The following is a 20,316-nucleotide window of genomic DNA, read 5'->3' as shown; positions in this document are numbered from 1 at the left end:
CCAAAGACAAACAATTATTCATAAAGGTGAACAATCCAAGGGACACCACATACCCACAAGTTTACACCCATGAAACACTTACCCAACAGGCTGGTATATGTCCAGGGGAAAAGGAGATGCAGGCACTCATCAACCCCACCTCCCGTACATGCAGGTGCTGTGAGAATCAAGTTTATGCCGCGCGTACACACACAATATCAAACTCACACCAGATACTGTTACAGAATACACTTTAAAGATTTTACTAAAACTAAAAGAGTACTATGCAATACAGTATATATGAAGGAAAAGAAAATAAAGTAAAAGGCACCAACTTATCAAAGTTCAGTCAGTTTAGTACACTTCGTTGGAGCTCAACCATCAAACCATTCGACTCCTCATCACTTTCCTCCGACCTCCAAGTCCTCGCACCTGGGACCACCCCCAGTGGTCGACCGAGCAGTGCAGTGCACGTCCACCTTCCTCGGCGTCTCCTTCCCGCCTCTGCTGAAAAGAGGGCGAAACCCCCAAGCTCCCAGCCTCACAAGACAAAATAACATTCCCCATTGGTTAACAAATGAATATAATCCCCATATCAGCATGTCTAAAGCTACACAACTGCGAGAGAAACACTTATCAGACAAAGAAGCATTCCTACACTTAACAAACCAAAGAAGCCATTTTGAGTAACATACACAGGACATTGTACATTCTCCCCCCACCAGCAAATGTCATGCCCTCATGACATTACCAGAGTTCCCCAAAGCTTCTTGCAACACACAAAATCCAACCCAGGTGCAGAAAGCAGTGACATAACTACCCAGAGCAGTAGAAATCACACTCGGTTCTCCTGGCACCACATATGTCAACCGCTCCGGGGGGGGGGGGGGGGGCGCCTACACCTCTGAGATCTGTGTACCCCTTCTGCCGACCCTTCTGTTTCACTGGGCTCCCTCTTCACTTATGGACCCACTGCCTCGGACACCCCAGGTCTACCTGTCAGATCCTCACTCCCTCCCTCACGGGGTTCCCCTCTCACCTGAGAACCCTCTGGCTCATGTTCAGGTTCCACCCTCTCTCCCCCCCAATTCTGGCTGCCTCTCCATCTGACCATCAACACCTTCCCTCCTCTCGCCCAACTCAATAGGGGAAGGTCCAGGAGCCTCCTCTTCTGGTACTGAAACGCCAGTGAATGGGAGCAGGGGCCACTCATCTGAGTCGTCATCTTCCGAATCGGTATCCATTCCCAGGTTAAGGACCCTTCCCAGCTCTTCCCTCTCTCTGCACCCTGGCAGAATCCTCGTGCTAGGCACAGCCTCCCACTCTGGCTCCTTGTCCACCCACACTGCTTGACCCAGGGGCATCAGCAGATTCCGATGGAGTACCTTGATAGGCCCATTCCCATCCTCTGGTTTCACCCGGTAAACTGGCAGACTCAGCATCTGGCTCTCTATTACATAGGGGCTGGCCGCCCATCAATCTGCCAACTTGTGCATACCAGGGAGTCCCAAATTCCGTAAAAGGACCCGGTCGCCCGGCAATAATTGGGCAAACTTCCCCTTTTGATCATATCTCATCTTATTCCTCTGATTTCATTTGGTAGCCGCTGCCTCGACCAACTCGTACGCCCTCTGTAACTCCCTCTTCATATCGGACACATGCTTTAGATAGGTCTTCCCGGGTAATTCACCCACTTCAGCCCCAAAACACAAGTCAATTGGCAACCTCGCTTCCCGGCCGAACATCAGATAATAGGGTGAGTACCCTGTAGCATCATTGCGAGTACAATTGTAACAGTGGACCAATTGTCCAATATGATGATTCCACTCATTTTTCTGCCCAATCTCCAGCATCCCGAGCATATCCAACAGGGTCCTGTTGAACCTCTCTGGCTGAGGATCATCCTGTGGGTGATAAGGGGTAGTCCTGGATTTCTCAACCCCAAGCATAGTCAGTAATTCATGGATAAGGCAGCTCTCAAAATCCTGCCCCTGATCACTATGGATTCGCCTGGGAAGGCCATAATGAACAAAATACTTCTCCCATAACACCTTCGACACTGTCGTCGCCTTCTGATTCTTAGTGGGAAATGCCTGAGCATAGTGAGTGTAATGATTGGTGATGACTAAGACATTCGCGGTGTTGCTGGTGTCAGGCTCAATTGACAGAAAATCCATGCATACCAGGTCCGGAGGTCCCACACTCCACAAGTGCGACAGTGGAGCCGCCGACGCTGGCAGGGTCTTCCTCCGGATGCAACGACTGCATCCCCTACAGTATTCTTCAACCTCCCCCCTCAATCGGGACTAGTAGAACCGGTCTTTGAGTAATCCATAGGTCTTTTCCACCCCCAAGTGTCCAGAATCATCATGCAAGGCCTGGAGTACAATCTGCCAATACTTCTCCGGCATGACCAGTTGCCAAAGGCGGGGTTGGTCCTGAGGTGCCATGACCCGGTACAAGATCTGGTTCTTTAACCTTAATCGAGGCCACTCCTTCAATAACAGAGGCACGGACGGGTGTTTCACCTTCTCAGCCAATGCCACATCCCCCTTCTCAACCGCTCTCCACACAGTGCCAAGACCCGGGTCATTTTGCCAAGCAGCTGCCACTTCCCCCGGACTCAGTTCCAGCAACTGTTTAGTCCGCAGTGCGGTCAGGTCACAGTAAGCTAAGGTTATGGTGTCATCAAAATCCCCTAGGTTACACCCTGAAAACACAGACCAAATTACAAATGAAAAAAAAACACTTCCTCTTCTTTGTAAAAAACTCCTGGTCATGACACATTCACAGGAAATACAAAGAAACACCACACAGTCAATGCAAAATTATACCCAAGGCAGACAAACAACCAAAGTGCAAAATGCAACAAACTGAGACAATACAAAAAAAATAATAACAATAAATAAGTCAGCGATAAATATCAAGAAAAGGAGACGAAGAGTCCTTGAACATATCTCCATCAGTTGTGGGAGCAGTTCAGTGTTGGGGTGAGTAAAAGTGAATGAAATAACACCCGGTCAATTTACTCACTCAGTCTGTAACTGAACGAGTTCCAAGTTAAGTTATGGACTTTATTTCTGCCCCACGCAGCACCCTGGTGCGTGTGTGAGCTTGAAGACACCAAAGCAGAACTGCCTGACGTTGCCCCAGTGGAGAGGCTCAGGAAGGCCTGGCAAGGCAGAACATGTCCTCAATTTGGTGCAAGCTGCAAGTAAGTTCTTTGGAGGATTGCCAATCGAAGCAAGCCCCACCCACTGAACATGGTACCCTTCTCAGTGGATCCCTGTTGTGGTGGACTGGCTTGTGACTTCCTGAGATCCCGGGAGTGTTGCTGTCTGAGCTTAACTCCTGGTAGGTCACGCATGGCGGCATGGTCAAATGGGAGCCTCCAGACAAAGAACAATCCAACAAAGTCATCAAAGGTAGAGCTGGCAGAACATGGTGATACATCAGAATGGTAGTGAAGATGGAGGAAGGATGCAGCAGAGAATCTCCACAGATGGCTTGCACTTCATGCCACAGGACATTGACCCTGATCTGTCAGGGACTTTCGCCATCTGATTCCCCATGTTAAACAAAGTTATGCACAGGCATTTTTCCATAAAGGGAATAAGGAGAGCATCGTACTTGACTGGAGTGAAAGCAATATTTTTATCACAGTCACCACTGACTTCTCAGTCAGGCTGTTATTAATAGTTTTGCTGACAGTAACTAATCTACATCATTTCCATCAGATAATGAAAATTCATTTCAATTTGTCCAGTCAGCTCAACTGAGAGGGACTCAGATTCTAAGGTATCAGATTATAGCGTCCAGCTCACTGTGGTTTCATAACTGAATTTCCTGCCGCCTCCTTCCTCATTCAACTTCCTATTTGTCATCGTCAGCTATTTAGATCTTCGAGCTGCGAGCTAAGCGATGGACTACTGCTAACAGGTTCACTACAGTTGAACAATGTGGATTCTGGTTCTTTTCATCTGTTCACTGCCGGGTGAGTGACGACCAGTGTGGGATGTTACAGAGAATGGTAAATGCAGGAAACACTCAGCAGGTCAGGCTGTACCCGTGGAAAAGGAAACAGTAAAATTTTCAGACCCAAGACCCTTTGACTCTGTTTCACTTGCCAGAGATCCAGCCTGACATACGAGGTATATCCAGCACATTCTGTTTTTGTCTCAAATTTCCACCATCTGCTATTTACTTGTTCATTGGAATGATCTGTGTTAATTTGGCTCTAGTGCACCGTTTCTGTAGAAGAGATGGTAAAGTATGTGCTGATATGTAAAGACAGAAAATACTCCATAAACAGGTTCAACAGTACTGGGGTGTGGAACCACAGACACAATGCTGGATGAATTGTAAGGGTCCAGCAGCATCTATAGAGGCAAAAGGTATTCCAGCTGGAGACACTGTTTGGGGGCTGGGGGGAGTGTGGGTGGGTGGGGGAAGAAAGAAACATAACCCAGCCTGCAGTTGTGAGTGTGCAGGGAGGAGAGAAGGGAGCTGAGGACACATCTTGGTCTCAGGCACCAGTGTTTTGTATAATCTTGGCAGAGAGTGTTCCTGCCCAGGGAACATTAATTTGGAAAGGTTTGCCGATGTAAGTGCAAAGGCTCCCTTTCCATCCATGAAACATCATTTTCATGCTGCCTTGTACTCACTAAAATCGGCATAGGAATTATACGTGAAAAGTAAGATGTCTCCGATAGACAGCTGTTCCTGTTATTGAAATTTATTGTTCTTCAGTTCTGTGTGGGTTGAGGGCTAAACTTGTACTCAGAATCTACTTCCTTCTCATTCTTTTCCTCGAATTGTGAACATTTGTTTTACTCATCAGCATCCAGTATTATTGGAAATAATTTGGAAAATGTTTAGCACACTTACAGAAGAGACGAGATGGAATAAGAGATCTCTCATCACGGCCTTCCTAAATGGACTGAACACAGGGGTCCAGCAGAACATTGTGACAAGCAGGATAGTCTGGATGACCTGATTAATTTGGCTATTTGCTTTGACGACCCGGTAACCGAGTGACGCAGAGAAAAAAATTTCTCAAGTTTCTTATGGTCTGATCACTCTCTTTCCTCACCCTCTCCCTCATCATCCACAGTCTCTTACAATGAAAGAACATTTATCACATACAGTGTCGCAGAATAAGTCTGCTTGATTCATAGTCACCCAGAAACAATGAACACGTTCACAAGTACAGAATCAGTAGGTCAGACTTTAATTGATAGATGGACAAGCTGACGAAATTGACCAATCCCGTGATGTCTCATGGCAGACCAATAAACAGTAACTCAGAGGAAAGGACACCTCCCCACCTGTAAACTTTTAGGAGAAAACAGTTTGATAATATTTCACTGGTTTCCTGTTCCGTTCTGATCAACGCAATCCAGAAACTCCAGGATCAAGTGTTGGTCCAGATTCGGTGCATTCAAACGGGGATTCCACTGTGAGAGGTTGTGGGGTTAACCTGTTGGGGCTAACTCATCTTGTTCTCCAGCTTGTTCGGCAACAAGGGATATTCTTGCTGTTTCCTGATGCGCTGAAGTAACCTATTGGCCCTCTTTCACCACAACTTCTCCTTTCATGCACGTTCAGCTCTCAGGATTTGGGTGAACATAAACTCGCTCTCCCACCTCAAAGTTCCGATGTTCTGTATTTGAATCATATCGCACTTTCGTTCTGTTGTCTGTGTCTTACTCGGTTTTCCAGATCAAGGCACAATAAATCCAATTGGGAATGCAACCTGCGGCCCAACAACATGAAACCAGATGAAACCAGTGGTGGTTTGTGGAGTTATCGGGTACCTGAAAAAAACTGTTGATGCTGGTGTGTGTTCAACTTTTGTATCCTCTGCTTGACAGTCTGAACAGCTCTCTCAGCCATACCGTTTGATGATGGGTGACAGGGGGGCTAATGTTGCAATCAAATTCCAGTGTCCTGTAAAAAATAGTTTGAATTCCTCACTTGTGAACATTGGACCATTATCATAGACCACAGTATCGAGGATTATATGTGTACCTAACAGTAGCATAAAATGTTTATCGTCGTGCCTGATCGAAGTCATCGCCACTTTGGCATCATTCCATTTAGAATGCGCATCGAAGACTACCAATGGCATCTGACTGTCCAGTGGACCTGCACAGTCTACGTTTGAACATGCCCAGGGTTTGGTGGCTCTTGCTTGAGAAAGTGGAGTATTCAGATGCTGGAGATGAGCAATATTCATTGTATATTTAGATACTCCTTTCAGCCGTGGTGTTGGCATCTAGTTTTCCACTTGAGAGGTTTAGTAAATGGCACTGTTTGGCCTCATGTTTGTTGTTTTCTGTTCCCTTAAAATCCTGTTTGCGTTAAAGTCTGTGAACTACTGACCTGCTTCAGTGTCTCTCTCTCCCTCTGCACCTCGACCATTTCCAAACATCATGACAGCAATGTCATGGTCCGATCCATGAAATCTGCATTCCTGTTCACAGTCAGGTCCAGGTTCCTTATTCCAGGTTTTTCCTGGTTTCCCCGGTTTCTGTTGAGGCAGCTGATTCTCATATGGGCTGGCTTCATAAATAGCTTCAGGATTCAGCCTCTGGCTGTGGAGGGGCCGACTGAGGGGTGAGGGGTGAGAGGTGAGAGGTGAGAGGTGAGAGGTGAGAGGTGAGAGATGAGAGGCGAGAGGCTGGCCAGAGAAGGGGTGGTGCATGTGTGAATGTGGTTTGGAACTTGTTGAGGGTAAGAGAGTGGGGAAGGAGTGGGAATTGCTGGGAGGGAGTTGGCTGTGTCTGGTAATGGCAGACAAGGTGAGAGGAGGGGCTGAGGGAAAGAGAGTGGAGAAGGAGTGGGATAGGGATTTGGGATCAGAGGTAGGCAGCTGGGGAGAAATGGATTATTGTGAAGGGAGAAATAAAAGGAATAAGGAGATTGTGAGGGGATGGATGAATGAAAGCTGAGACAAAGGGAATAAAAGAATAAGAAATGACAGTGGAGAGAGTTCTGAAAGTGAGGAAGATGAACAAGTTCAGAGAGGAGGTGTTGTCATAATTAGGTTTAATGAGAAGGTGCAAGGACACATGAAGAAAATTAACCCATTTGTGCTAACAACAACTGGCAAATAAGATAGGAGAAATAGTATTTGCAAATTCCTTAATGATGGCAATCTATTGGTAAGATGTGTGAATGAGGAACAACTTGAGAGAGCACTCAAGCTAAAAGAGATAGGAAAATGCAAGGTGGAATATACAGGGAGGGTGGGAACATGAAATGGTGGTTGTAAAGGAGTGATCATGGGTGTACCAATGAGTATAAACATGGAGGAGATGAAGAGGACTATCAAAGGGGGGGAAGTAATTAATGTTCTAAGACTGAAAACAACAAAGGAGGGAATGAAAAAGGAAAGTGAAACAGTATTGATTGAATTTGAAGAAGAAAGAGTGCCAAGGAAAGTGTTCCTGGGTTTCATGAGTTACCCAGTAAGGGTATATGTGCCAAAGCCATTGAGGTGCTATAATTGTCAAAGGTTTGGACACATAGATAAAAACTGTAAAAGGCAGAGGAGATGTGCTAGATGTGGGGTGATCATGAATATGGAAAGTGCGGAACAAAAGTGCAACCAAAATGCTGTAATTGTGGAGGAGCTCATATTGTGGCGTATAGAGGGTGTGAGGTTATGAGACGCCAGAATAAAATTCAAGAAACAAGAGTGAAAAGAAAGATCACTTTTGCAGAAGCTATAAGAATGTCAAGAGTACAGAATAATGCTCCTAATGACCAGAGAGAAAAAGGGATGCAAGAGATGCAGTGAAGAGTAAATGACAGGATTTATGTGGGAAAAAAAGCTCTAGTAACATTCATTGCAGGAGACATTAATAGTACGGCAGAGGTAAAGTCAAAAAGTGACAAAATTCAGCTGGTGGTCAAAGCAGCAGTAAACCATTTAGGGTTAGTAGGACTGAAATGGGAAGAAGTGAGGGAGAACCTCACTAATCAGTCAAGCCAGGAAGTGTCATAGGTTGGTTAGTACTCATTAGGGTGATTCTTTTGCAATGGAGTGCAAGGAGTTTACTGGCCAATGGCCAGGAATTTAAAGACTTTATTAAGGAAATGGTTGTAAAACTGGATGTAGTGTGTATTCAGGAAACTTGGTTGAAACCAGGACTTTGTGGTACATGATTATACAATGATAAGGAATCATAGAAATCTAGGGGGAGGAGGAGGTTGTGCTATGTTAATCAAGCAAGGTATACTGTATAGAGTACTGGAAAAAGGAGACAATCAGGAATCCATAGTGATGGAAATATGGGAGAGAGGGGAGGGAGTGGTTATAATTAACTACTACAATCCATGTAAAAGGTTGGATTTGGACAGCCTACTAAGGATACAAGGATAAAATGGACATAAAGTAGTGTGGTGTGCAGATTTCAACGCTCAAAGCATAATATGGGGGGGATCCGATTTCAGATTCAAATGGAATGGTAATTGAAGGTTTGATGGAAGAAAGGGATTTGGTATGTATGAATGATGGTAGAGGAACAAGGATAAACATAACAACAGGAACTGAGTCAGTATTAGATATTACGTTAGTGTCTAATGTCTTGGCTGGCATCAGTAACTGGGGAGTTTCGACTGCTTCAACAGTAGGCAGTGATCACTACCCAGTTTTATGTTCAGTAGGTGAAAGAGTTGAAATAAGAGCAGGTGGGGGAGTCCCAAAGTGGGTGATTGGAAAAGCAGATTGGGGTAAGTTCCAGAAGTTAAGTGAAGAAGCATTGACAAAGATTGACATTTCTGGAGATATAGATGAATTAAACAGACAGGTGACTTCAGCAATCATTATGGCAGCAGAAGGATCTATACCCTGGAGTAAAAGTAGGATGAAGAGTAAAATAGTGCCATGATGGATAGAGGGGTGTTGTCAGGCTGTAAAAAACAGAAACAGAGCATTCAGGCTAGTTAAAAGAACCCATAATATGCAGCATTTGATTCAATATAAGAAGGCACAGGCAGTGGTGAGAAGAACGATACGTCAAGCTAAGAGGGCAAGTTGGAGGAGTTTTTGCAATGAAATAGGAAGAACAACGCCTGTGGGAGAGGGATGGGGAAAGGGGAACAACGCCTGTGGGTGAGGGATGGGGAATGGGGAACAACGCCTGTGGGAGAGGGATGGGGAATGGGGAACAACGCCTGTGGGAGAGGAATGGGGAACAACGCCTGTGGGAGAGGGATGGGGAAAGGGGAACAACGCCTGTGGCAGAGGGATGGGGAATGGGGAACAACGCCTGTGGGAGAGGGATGGGGAATGGGGAACAACGCCTGTGGGAGAGGTTTGGGGAATGGGCACCAACGCCTGTGGGAGAGGAATGGGGAATGGGGACAACGCCTGTGGGAGAGGTATGGGGAATGGGGAACAACGCCTGTGGGAGAGGTTTGGGGAATGGGGAACAACGCCTGTGGGAGAGGTATGGAGAATGGGGAACAACGCCTGTGGGAGAGGGATGGGGAATGGGGAACAATGCCTGTGGGAGAGGTATGGGGAATGGGGAACAACGCCTGTGGGAGAGGTATGGGGAATGGGGAACAACGCCTGTGGGATAGGGATGGGGAATGGGGAACAACGCCTGTGGGAGAGGTATGGGGAATGGGGAACAACGCCTGTGGGAGAGGTATGGGGAATGGGGAACAAAGCCTGTGGGACGGGGATGAGGAATGGGGAACAACGCCTGTGGGAGAGGGATGGGGAATGGGGAACAACGCCTGTGGGAGAGGTATGGGGAATGGGGAACAATGCCTGTGGGAGAGGTATGGGGAATGGGCACCAACACCTGTGGGAGAGGAATGGGGAATGGGGAACAACGCCTGTGGGAGAGGTATGGGGAATGGGGAACAACGCCTGTGGGAGAGGGATGGGGAATGTGGAACAACGTCTGTGGGAGAGGGATGGGGAATGGGGAACAACGCCTGTGGGAGAGGGATGGGGAATGGGGAACAACGCCTGTGGGAGAGGGATGGGGAATGGGGAACAACGCCTGTGGGAGAGGGATGGGGAATGGGGAACAACGCCTGTGGGAGAGGGATGGGGAATGGGGAACAACGCCTGTGGGAGAGGTATGGGGAATGGGGAACAACGCCTGTGGGAGAGGTATGGGGAATGGGGAACAACGCCTGTGGGAGAGGGATGGGGAATGGGGAACAACGCCTGTGGGAGAGGTATGGGGAATGGGGAACAACGCCTGTGGGAGAGGTATGGGGAATGGGGAACAACGCCTGTGGGAGAGGTATGGGGAATGCGGAACAACGCCTGTGGGAGAGGTATGGGGAATGATTAAGAGGATGGGGGAAGATAGAAGGGATTGGGAGTATCCAGTAATGATATCTGAGGAGGAAACAGCAGTCTCCAGCAGAGATAAGGCTGAGATCGTGACCAAGTCATTTGTAAAGATGTATAGTTCAGAAAATTTGTCTGTAGAAGGGAGAAGGAGAAGGGAAAGAACAATGAGTCAATACCCAGGTGTGTTAAACAGGAGGAAAGAAACAGATGAGATAATTGATTATCCTTTTACTTTGGTAGAAATGGTGAGAACAATAAAGAGATCGAGACCAACCTCCCCAGGGAAAGATCTATTATGCTATGTTATGCTAAAAAATCTAGGAGAAGGAGCACTCTTGAAGTTACTGCATTTTTATAACAGAGTGTAGGAGGAGGGAAGATTACCATGTGCATGGAAAGAAGCAGTAGTAATTCCAATAAGGAAACCTGGCAAGGATCCGACAAAACCCACTAGCTACAGGCCAACAGCAATAACATCAAATAGATGTAAGGTAATGGAAAGGATGATAGCAGAAAGGTTATCATATGATCTTGAGAACAGAGGAATGCTGGCAAGTTATCAGTGGTTTTAGGAAGGGAAGGAATTCCATGGACTCAGTAATAAGGTTAGAGACTGAAATAAGAAAGGCCCAGGCAAATAAAGAATCAGCAGTTGCAGTGTTTTTTGACATTGAAAAAGCCTATGATATGATGTGCAAGGAAGGATTATTAATTAAACTGAACAAGATGGGGGTTGGGGGGAGAGTTTTTAATTGGATTAAAGATTTTTGATTGGTAGAAACATTCAAGTTCGGATTGGATCAGAATTATCAAAACAGTACATAGTGGGAAATGGCACACCTCAGGGTAGTGTGATTAGCCCGTTACTTTTCATCATTATGATCAATGATGTCTTCACAAAGGTACCAGTGGATATAGGTAGGTCACTGTTTGGGGATGTTGGGGCCTTGTGGAAAAGAGGCAGGAACACGGAGCATATAATCAGGAAACTACAAGGAGCAATTGATGAAGTGGTAGAGAGGGGTTATGATTGGGGATGTAGATTTTCAGTGGAAAAAACTCAAACTGTATTTTTCACTAGGAAAAGAATTGAGGTAGGGAAGAAGTTAAGCATGTCTGGGATTGAATTAGAAAGGGTTGGATCATTTAAATTTCTGTGAGTTATATTTGATTCACGATTAACATGGGCAGACCATATCAGGAAAGTTGAGGAGAAATCTAAAAAAATAATAAATGTGATGAGATGTTTGACTGGTAGGGAATGGGGAGCAAGTTGTTCAGGATTGAAGAGAATGTATGTGGCTTTAGTAAGATCTGTGTTGGATTATGGAAGTGTAGCATATGGATCAGCAGCTAGGTCTCTTATAAGGAAACTGGATGTGATTCAGGCTCAGGTTTTGAGAGTGTGCAGTGGGGCTTTCAAAACATCACCAGTATCAGCCCTGTGGGTAGAAATGGGAATAATGCCTTTGGAATTCAGAAGGATGCAATTGATGGCAAACTACTGGGTTAATTTGCAGGGACACAATGATTCTCACCCTGCTAAAGGAGTGTTGCAGGAGTCCTGGGAAAATGGGAGGTCTCAGAGGGACAACTTTAGTCGGGTAGGGAATGATATTGCTAGATCATGTGGAGTGTTTGATCTAAGGATAAGTCCTTCAGTAGTTTATCCGGTTGTAGCTCCATGGAAGCTGGGATGGCCTGACGTAGACTGGCATTTGTTAGAGGTAAAAAGGAAAGGAAAGTATAAAACTGATTTGGTAAGTGCATTTAACTGTCATGCTATGGAAAAATATAGTGATTATACTCTGGTCTATACTGAAGGTGCTAAGGAACCTGAGACAGGAGTGACAGGGTTTGTGGTGGCTATACCAGCAAAAGCAATTGCAATCAGCAGAAGAACATCTGTTAAGTTAGCAGTGTATACAGTGGAGATGATGGCAGTGTTGGTTGTGTTGCGTTGGGTGGAGAAAACTAAACCAGTCAAAGCGTTGATATGCTCAGATTCATCTTCAGTTCTGGCAAGTTTAAGGTCTTCTCACTCAAACAGTCGGCAAGATGTACTTCATGAAGTCCTTCAGTCAGTCACAAGAGTTGCAAATCAGGGAGGTCAGGTTAAATTTCTATGGGTTCCAGCTCATGTAGGGGTGAAGGGCAATGAAAGGGTGGATGAGTTGGCAAAGAGAGCAATAAAGAAAGAAAATATAGAAATGCATATTAGTATCAGTAAAGCAGAGGTTACATGTGTAATCTGGGAAAAAAATAACCAAATGTGGCAAGAAAGATGGGACAGGGAGGGGAAAGGGAGGCATTTATATCAAATACAAAAAAGTGTTGCAGGTACTAGGGTAGGAAGTAGATACAGAAGAGAGGAAATAGTGTGAACCAGGTTAAGGCTGGGGCACTGTGCATTAAACCAAACATTGAAATTGATAGGGAAACACCAGACAGGATTGTGTGAGGAATGTCAGGAAGAGGAGTCAGTAGAACATGTAGTTCTGAGTTGCAGGAAGCATGGGCTACAGAGAGAGATGATGAGAATTAATCTAAGGGAATTGGGGGTGCAGGAATTCACATTAAAAGGGTTGCAGGGCATGGGTAAGAGAACACAGGTCAGGGTATTTTTAGCTTTCTTAAGGGGTACTGGGGTTTTTTATATGACATGATGGATAAACAACAATAGGGTACTAGGATGGGGAGGATAAAGTGTAGGTTAGGGTATGTGTATATATGCGATTGGGTGAAGGGATTTAGAATGTGAGTCCGTCACATACTCCGGAGCAGAAGGTGGCAGTAATGCACCATTAATCTGGGTGCCAACTGCCATAAAACAAGACGGAGAGAGAGACAGAGAGCCTCTGGCAGCTGGATTGTTCCTTTTCAAACCCCTGGTCTGTATCCCTTCCCTTCACCTTCTCCTTGAGCCTTGCCTCGCCTGAAGCCTTGCCTTCACTGCTGTCAAGATCAACCACCGGAGCCAAATAAGGAACTGGCTTTGTGTCCTTGCCTTCCCTATGTAGGTCTGATTTTCTGCCACTATGTTGTGTTGGGAACCTTCTTGTCCTATTCTGCATTTTGTTTAATGAGTCCTGGCCCTACGTCCTGTTTCCATGGAGGAGTTGTGGCTCTGAGTTCTATGTTCCTGTCTCTCCCTCGACAAAGGCTCTGTGTCTCTGTCTCTTTCTCGACCAAGTCAAGGCTTTGGGGTCTCGTCCAGTCCTAGCCATGTACAAGAACCTTGTCTTGTCCAAGCCACGGATTTGTGTTCTTGTCTTGTGCATGTGCCTTGCCTAACCCAGAAGTACCTTTCCCAGCCCAGTGTTGGGGTTCCCTTGTCTTGTCCAGGAGTCTCACGTCCAGACCTGTTGCATCTCCTCGTCCTGTAGCCACATCTTGTCCTTGCCTACTTCTGGAGTCTGAGCCCCAGGTTCTGGGTCCTTGCCCAGTCTCCGGCTAGGAGTCCAAACCCAGGTTCCTAGTTCCCAGCTCCATGTCCTGGTTTTGCTATCCTAGTCAAGTCCTAGCCTAAGCCCAGAATCCTTGTCTCATCCAGGGCCTGTGTCATGTCAAGCGTCCTCTCTTCCCCATTTTCCTTGCTTCCTTAATACACCTAGTCCTCTCCCTAGTTTTCCAGTGTCTGTTTCTTGCTTTTGGGTCCTCTCCCAATGTCCCTCTTATGACAAGCAAGTCTCAAACCACCAAAACTGGACCCAGCAGAGAGTGAAAACATCTCACCTTGGCCCTGAGCTTCATTGGTCAGGCAGGGGACAAGGTACAGGCGATTGACTCTGTTCTGTGTGAAGCTACTGAAGCAATGAAGCACATAATCTCTCTCTCTGTCTCTCTGTCTTATGATAACTGATCATTGAGTGTGACTGAAGATGTAGATAAGGTGATTAGAAAGGCAGACATAACAGTTTCCTTTATTTGCAGATTCCAAGGATATAGAGACAGTGTGGTTCTGCCCATGGCTTGAACACTGTAGTCATTTGTGGTCACCACATTACCAGAGAGACAAGAAAGTACTGGGGAGACTGCTGCCTGGGACTGAGTGATTCACTCGCTGGATTGACTGGATGGGCTGGGGTTAATTTGTCTGAAACTAAAGAGGCAAAGAGGAGACTTAATTGAGTTGTGAAAAATTATAAAGGGCATCAGAAATATGAACAGGAATAATTTTGATCACTTAGACGAGGTGTTAAAAATAGGGGTCTTGGGTTAAAAGTTAACTGTTGTTAGGATTAGAGGGAGAATGAGGAGAACACTTTTCTCCCACGTAGGAGTAGTAACTTGACTGATGTGTGTCTATTGGTGGCTGTAGTATCCACATCATCACAATTCTGACCCCTACACCACTTGCTGTGTCAATCTGGCACGTTGTGGTGGATTTCCTTAATGGAGGACGCCTGTGCAGGATCTTGTTTAATGTAGGGAGACTGATGTGTGGGCAGCCACAACTTGGTCCTTGACAGATTTGGGTTTGGGTCCAATAGCATGGAATGCAAGATGACTGAGAGACGCTTCACTGCTTCAGCCTTCCTCCGCCTTCTCTGCCATTGTGATGTCATCATCTTCCATTAGTCAACACTTTGAGGTCTTACTTGGATCGCTTGTTGTCTGGAGCCCCCCCCCCCCCATTGATCTTTCCACCAATGGAGAACTGACCAGGGGCTACACTCTGGACAACATCACTCACAAGTCTCTCCGCCATGACAAGGTGACAATCCACGGAGAAGTGAGGAAGTGGTGCATTTCTGGATCTCACTTCCTGGAGGGTTTGTAGAAGCAGGAACCATCAGCACAACAACAGAGCCTGGAAGGTGTATTTGAAGAGGTGTCACCTGCCAGGCAGAGGACCCAGGGAAGACCAGAACATTCAGAGCTTTTTCGACCAGTAACGATTGAAGGGCAGAACAGCCTCCTATGTCAGAAATTCTATGATCGTGACCAGGAAAGCAGAAGTGGAACTGGGTATTTTATTTTTATTTACAGGAAATTCTGATGAGATATGTCAGTGTCCTTTTTTGCTAAGTTGCAAAACCAGAAAGTGTGAGGATTATTTTAGGGTTTAATGTTTTCTACATATATAGTACTTGCACATTGCCCTCAAATTTCGAGTGAATATAAATAAACTATTTTTTCAGATCACATCAACTTTCACACTACAATGAAATCACCATGATAATTAGACAGAATGCATTACTTCTCCAATACGTGTAAATTTATTTAAACTGTTATCACTTGTGCTGAGATTTTATCTGCAGCGGAGAATCACACAGCACAATCTGGATAGATCCTACTTCAAATAACATCTAAAGTTCTAACCAGGTAAACAATGATGATGTGGATTTATAAATCCCAGAGTATCTATAGATGCTGGAAATCCAGAACAACACACAGAAATGCTGCAGGAATTCAGCCAGTCACACAGTATCTATGGAAATTAAAAAGCAGTTAAGGTTTCAGGCAGAGACACTTTTTCAGAACTGGATAATCATGAAATATTGTGATATATTTTGAAAAACTTCCTCTACCTCAGCAGCTCTTCTATTCCCCAATATGGCCTCTCACCTCTTCTTGACTGCTTATCATCTCCCCCTGGGTTCCCTCCCACCCCCTTCCTCCTATGAGTCCACTCTCTTCTCCAATCAGATGCTCTCCTCTTCAGTCCGTTGTCTTTCCTACCCACCTGGTTTCACCAATCACCTTCGAGATATCCTTCTTTCCCTCCCCACCCCAACATTTTATTTCCCCCTTCCTGCCCAATCCTGAAGACATGTCTTGGCCCAAATATTCGACTGTTTATTCAGTTCCATAGATTCTCTCATCTGCTGAGCTCCTCCAACATTTTGTGTATGTTGCTTTGGAATTCCAGTATCTGCAGAATTTCTTCTGTCCATGTATTGTGGAAATGGGAACTTCCAGTAGCTGAGGAGGTGAGTAAAGGGATTCAAGTTAGAGGCAAGGGAGACCTTAGGGGGAGATATACTGTATATGTGACCTGTTCAAATTTAATCCAGTATCATTCTATGAGAAATACTTAAGTGACTCACACAGAGCATTTCCTGACAAAATGGATTTGATTTGGCTCAAGAACAGAGCTGACATGGATCTTACCACTGTGATAAACTCCATGTCACCAGTGCTTGAATGTGTAATTCCAATCAGCTGTGTCCCCCCTTAATATTGAACTGATGTAAAGTGAAATCCCAACATAGCTCTTGAAATTGCACTGACCAATGGAATGTATTTCAGAAGAGGTGAATTTTAAAGTTTGCTTCAAGGAACTGACACAGCCTTCAGAGGGAATGAAGCCAAGTATTGGATGCTGAGTTTGCACAAAAATCCCCTTTTACATCACATCTGTTCCCTGCTTTGTTATTTCCTCAATAGCGGGTTCTCCAAAACAGATTCGATTGAATTATCACCAAGACAGATCCAGAAAGACATACAAATCTTGGAGTGAAAATCTATAAATCTGTGAAGGCAGCAACGCCAACAGATATAATATCAGTGGTAAAACAGGATTCAGTCTGGACTTCAGATTGAAAAATGTCAGAAAAGCATGTAGTGGCTGTATGAAACTTTGCTTAATCCACATTTGGAGGATGTGGGTAGTTCTGGTTGCTGCATAACAGGAAGTATGTGGAGCCTTTAGAGGGGCTGAAGAAGAAGTTCATCTGCTTATATTCTAGATGACAGCTTTATAGGGCGGGCACTGCGTAGAGGGAGATGGAGCAGGAGGGCTTTGGCTCAGTGGGCTTAGGCAATCAGGAGTCGAAGCAAGGTAAGTTACTTGTGAGGAATAAGAAGTATGTCTGTGAGGCTGGTGTTCTGAACTGGGTGTCAGAAGTGTGTTGTCCAGGAGACTCCCAGCCTCCTGGACGGACACATCTGCACCATGTGCGTCGAACTGCAGCTCCTTAGGGAGTGGGTTAGGGAAATGGAAATGCAGCTCAATGCCTTTTGCCTGGTCAGGGAAAGCGAGGAGGTGATAGAGTGGAGCTGTAGGCAAGTAATCACACCGGGGCCTCGGCAGATATATAAGTGGGTAACAGTCAGGAGAGGAAAGGGCGAGAGTCAGATACTAGAGTTCCCCAGTGGCTGTCACTCTTAATAATACGTGCTTCTGTTTGAGTATTGTTAGGGGGGACAACCTACCTGGGGGACGCGACAGTGGCCGTGCCTCTGGCACAGTGTCTAGCCCTGTGGCTCAGAAGGGAAGGGAAAGGAAGACAATGGCAGCAGTGATAGGGAGCTCTATAGTTAGGGAGTCAGACAGGCGATTCTCTGCACTCGGGAAAGACTCACGGATGGTAGTCTGCCTCCCAGGTGCCAGGGTCTGAGATGTTTCTGATCATGTCCACTATATCCTGAAGTGGGAAGGTGAATAGCCAGAGGTCGTGGTACACATTGGTACCAACGACAGAGGTAGGAAAAGGGAGGAGGTCCTGAAAACAGACCACAGAGCGTTTGGAAAGAAGCTGAGAATCAGGACCTCAAAAGTAGTAATCTTGGAATTACTGCCTGTGACACATGACTGAGTATAGCAGTAGAGTGAGGTGGAGGATAAATGCATGGCAAAGGGATTGGAGCAGGGAGCAGGGATTCAGATTTCTGGATCATTGGGATCTCGTCTGAGGTAGTCGTGACCAGTACAAAAAGGACGGGTTGCACTTGAATCCGATGGGGAACAATATCCTGGCAGGAAGGTTTCCTAAGGCTATTGGTGAGAGTTTAAATAAGAATTGCTGAGGGTTGTGAACCAAACTGAAGAGACGGAGGAAGGGACAGTTGGCACACAAATTGAGAAAGCTTGTAGACAGTGTGAGAGGGAGGATAGGCAGGAGATGGAGAAGGGATGCATTCGGTTTGAGATGTGACTATTTTAATGCAAAAAGCATCATGAACCAAGCAGATGAGCTTAGAGCATGGATCACTCCTTGGAGCTATGACGTTGTGGCCAATACAGAGACTTGAAGGGCTCAGGGGCAGGAATGGCTACGTAGAGTGCCAGGCTTTAGATGTTTCAGAATGAAAGGGAGGGAGGAAAAAGAGGTGAGGGCATGGTCTATGGAGTCTCTGTGGGTGGAAGTTAGAACAGGAAGGGGTCAATAACTCTACCGGGTGTTTTTTTTTGTAGACCACCCAACAGTAACAGGGATATCGGGGAGCAGATAGGGAGAGAGATTCTGGAAAGGTGTAATAATAAGAAGGTTGTGGTGGTGGGAGATTTTAATTTCCCAGATTTTGATCAGCATCTCCCTAGAGGAAGGGGTTTAGATTGGGTGAAGTTTGTTAGTGTGTTCAGGAATGTTTCCTAATACAATATGTAGATATGCCTACAGGAGGAGGGGCTGTACTTGATCTGTTTTTGGGAAAAGAACCTGGTAAAGTGTCAGGTCTCTCAGTGGCAGAGGATTTTGGAGAAAGTGATCATAATTCTGTTTCCTTTACCATGGAATTGGATTGCAGAGAGATAGGAACAGACAAGTTTGGAAAGCATTTAATTGGAGTAAGGGGAAATATGAAGCTGTACAATGTTTTGTGTATGTTACTCAAAATGGGTTTTTTGGTTTGTTAAGAGTAGGAATGCTTCTTTGATAAGTGTTTCTCTCGCAGTTGTTTTGCTTTATGCTTGTTGATATGGTAATTGTATTCATTTGTTAACCAATGGGGAATGTTATTTTGTCTTGAGAGGCTGGGAACTTGGGGGAGGGGTTTTCACGTGCTTTTGGTAGAGAGCGGGAGGAAGACGTCGAGGAAGGTGGACGTGCGCTGCACTGCTCGGAAGACCACCGGGCGTGGTCCGAGGTGCGGAGATGTGGAGGTCGGAGGCAAGCGACGATGGGTCGAATGGTTCAATGTTGGAGCTCCAACGATGTGCACTAAACTGACTGAACTTAGATAAGTTGGTGCCTTTTTGTTTGTTTACCTTGTATATATATATATTGTATTGCCTAATACTCTTTTAATTTTAGTAAACTCTTTAAAGTGTATTTCATAATGGTATTCGTTGTGGGTTTGATACCGTGGGCGGGCACGAGGCATAAACTCGATTCTCACAGCACCTGCGTGTACGGGCGGTGGGATTGGTGTGTGGCTGGATCTCCTTTTCCCCTAGACATATACCAGCCTGTTGGGTAAGTGTTACATTTCTGGGGTGCGCGTCCCGGATTGGATTGTCAGGGGCTGTGGAATCGCGCAGGCAGCAGAGCGGAGATGGACAGAGATAAGATCTTTTGTTGGTGCCAGTTTGAAGATGTACCAGTACAGTACGCATGCGTAGTGAGCGTAGTGGATTTTCGAGTTTCGGGAGACGCGATAGTGCGGGGCTTAAGTTCGGTGAAGGGTTTTGGGCAGGTAGAATTGGTAGCTAGACGGTGTGGTAAGGAGGTAGAGTCTAGCTGGGTGTTGGTTCGTACGAGTGCTGACGTCAGGACGTTGGAACTGCCGGCGACGGTCAGTGTTCCGGGGGAGGAGGGGCCGTGGGGGCTCCACACCCTCTCCGAGGATGAGGCTGAGGAACTAGAGCTAGAGGTGGACCCTAGCAAGGTGCCTGGCACTAGTAATGGGTGGTGGGAGGAGGGAGTCGTGACTAGGCCCCGCTCCCCAGGTAGGGTGGAAGCCTCAGAGCTGGCAGCCGCACTTAACTCCCTGGTGGGAGTGGCTGAGAGGCCACGGCTGAAGCTGGGGGTGTTCTCCGGAGCCAAGACTACTCCGGACGGGGAGGTGGACTATGAGACCTGGATCGAGCATACGTCTTTGATGTTAGAGGAGTGGCCAGGCTCGGAGGAGGAGAAGAGGCAGCGATGGGTGGGAAGTTTGAGGGGTTTAGCAGCCAAAATCGTCCGGGAGTTGAAAGCTGAGAAGCCTGGAGCCTCAGTGGAGGAATGACTAGAAGTTTTGGAGGGAGCGTTTGGGTTGTCAGGGGAACCCTGGCTGCTTTTAGCAGAGTTCCAATGCCTGGAACAACAGAGAGGGGAAAAGCTCCCCGAGTACATATTTCG

The 20,316-nt window shown here is 46.1% G+C and overlaps 1 protein-coding gene across 2 annotated transcripts in view; it reads left to right on the top strand.

Annotated features, from left to right (window-relative positions):
* The first annotated feature begins 3,897 nt into the window (after positions 1-3,897).
* LOC132381031 (uncharacterized) overlaps positions 3,898-20,316 on the top strand; it is an 88,791-nt gene continuing 72,372 nt past the window's right edge. The window contains exon 1 of one of the 2 annotated variants that reach the window (XM_059950141.1): positions 3,898-3,973. In XM_059950141.1, the coding sequence (XP_059806124.1) occupies positions 3,937-3,973 (37 nt within the window). In that variant the 5' untranslated portion in view covers positions 3,898-3,936. Of the gene's footprint in view, positions 3,974-4,313; positions 4,374-20,316 lie in introns of those variants that run through there. The other variant, XM_059950140.1, reaches the window with a different exon arrangement.

Source organism: Hypanus sabinus, chromosome 25, assembly GCF_030144855.1.
Source record: "Hypanus sabinus isolate sHypSab1 chromosome 25, sHypSab1.hap1, whole genome shotgun sequence".
Classification (NCBI taxonomy): domain Eukaryota; kingdom Metazoa; phylum Chordata; class Chondrichthyes; order Myliobatiformes; family Dasyatidae; genus Hypanus; species Hypanus sabinus.
The sequence above is the reverse complement of the archived record's forward strand: the minus strand, read 5'-3'. Positions and strand labels throughout refer to the sequence as shown.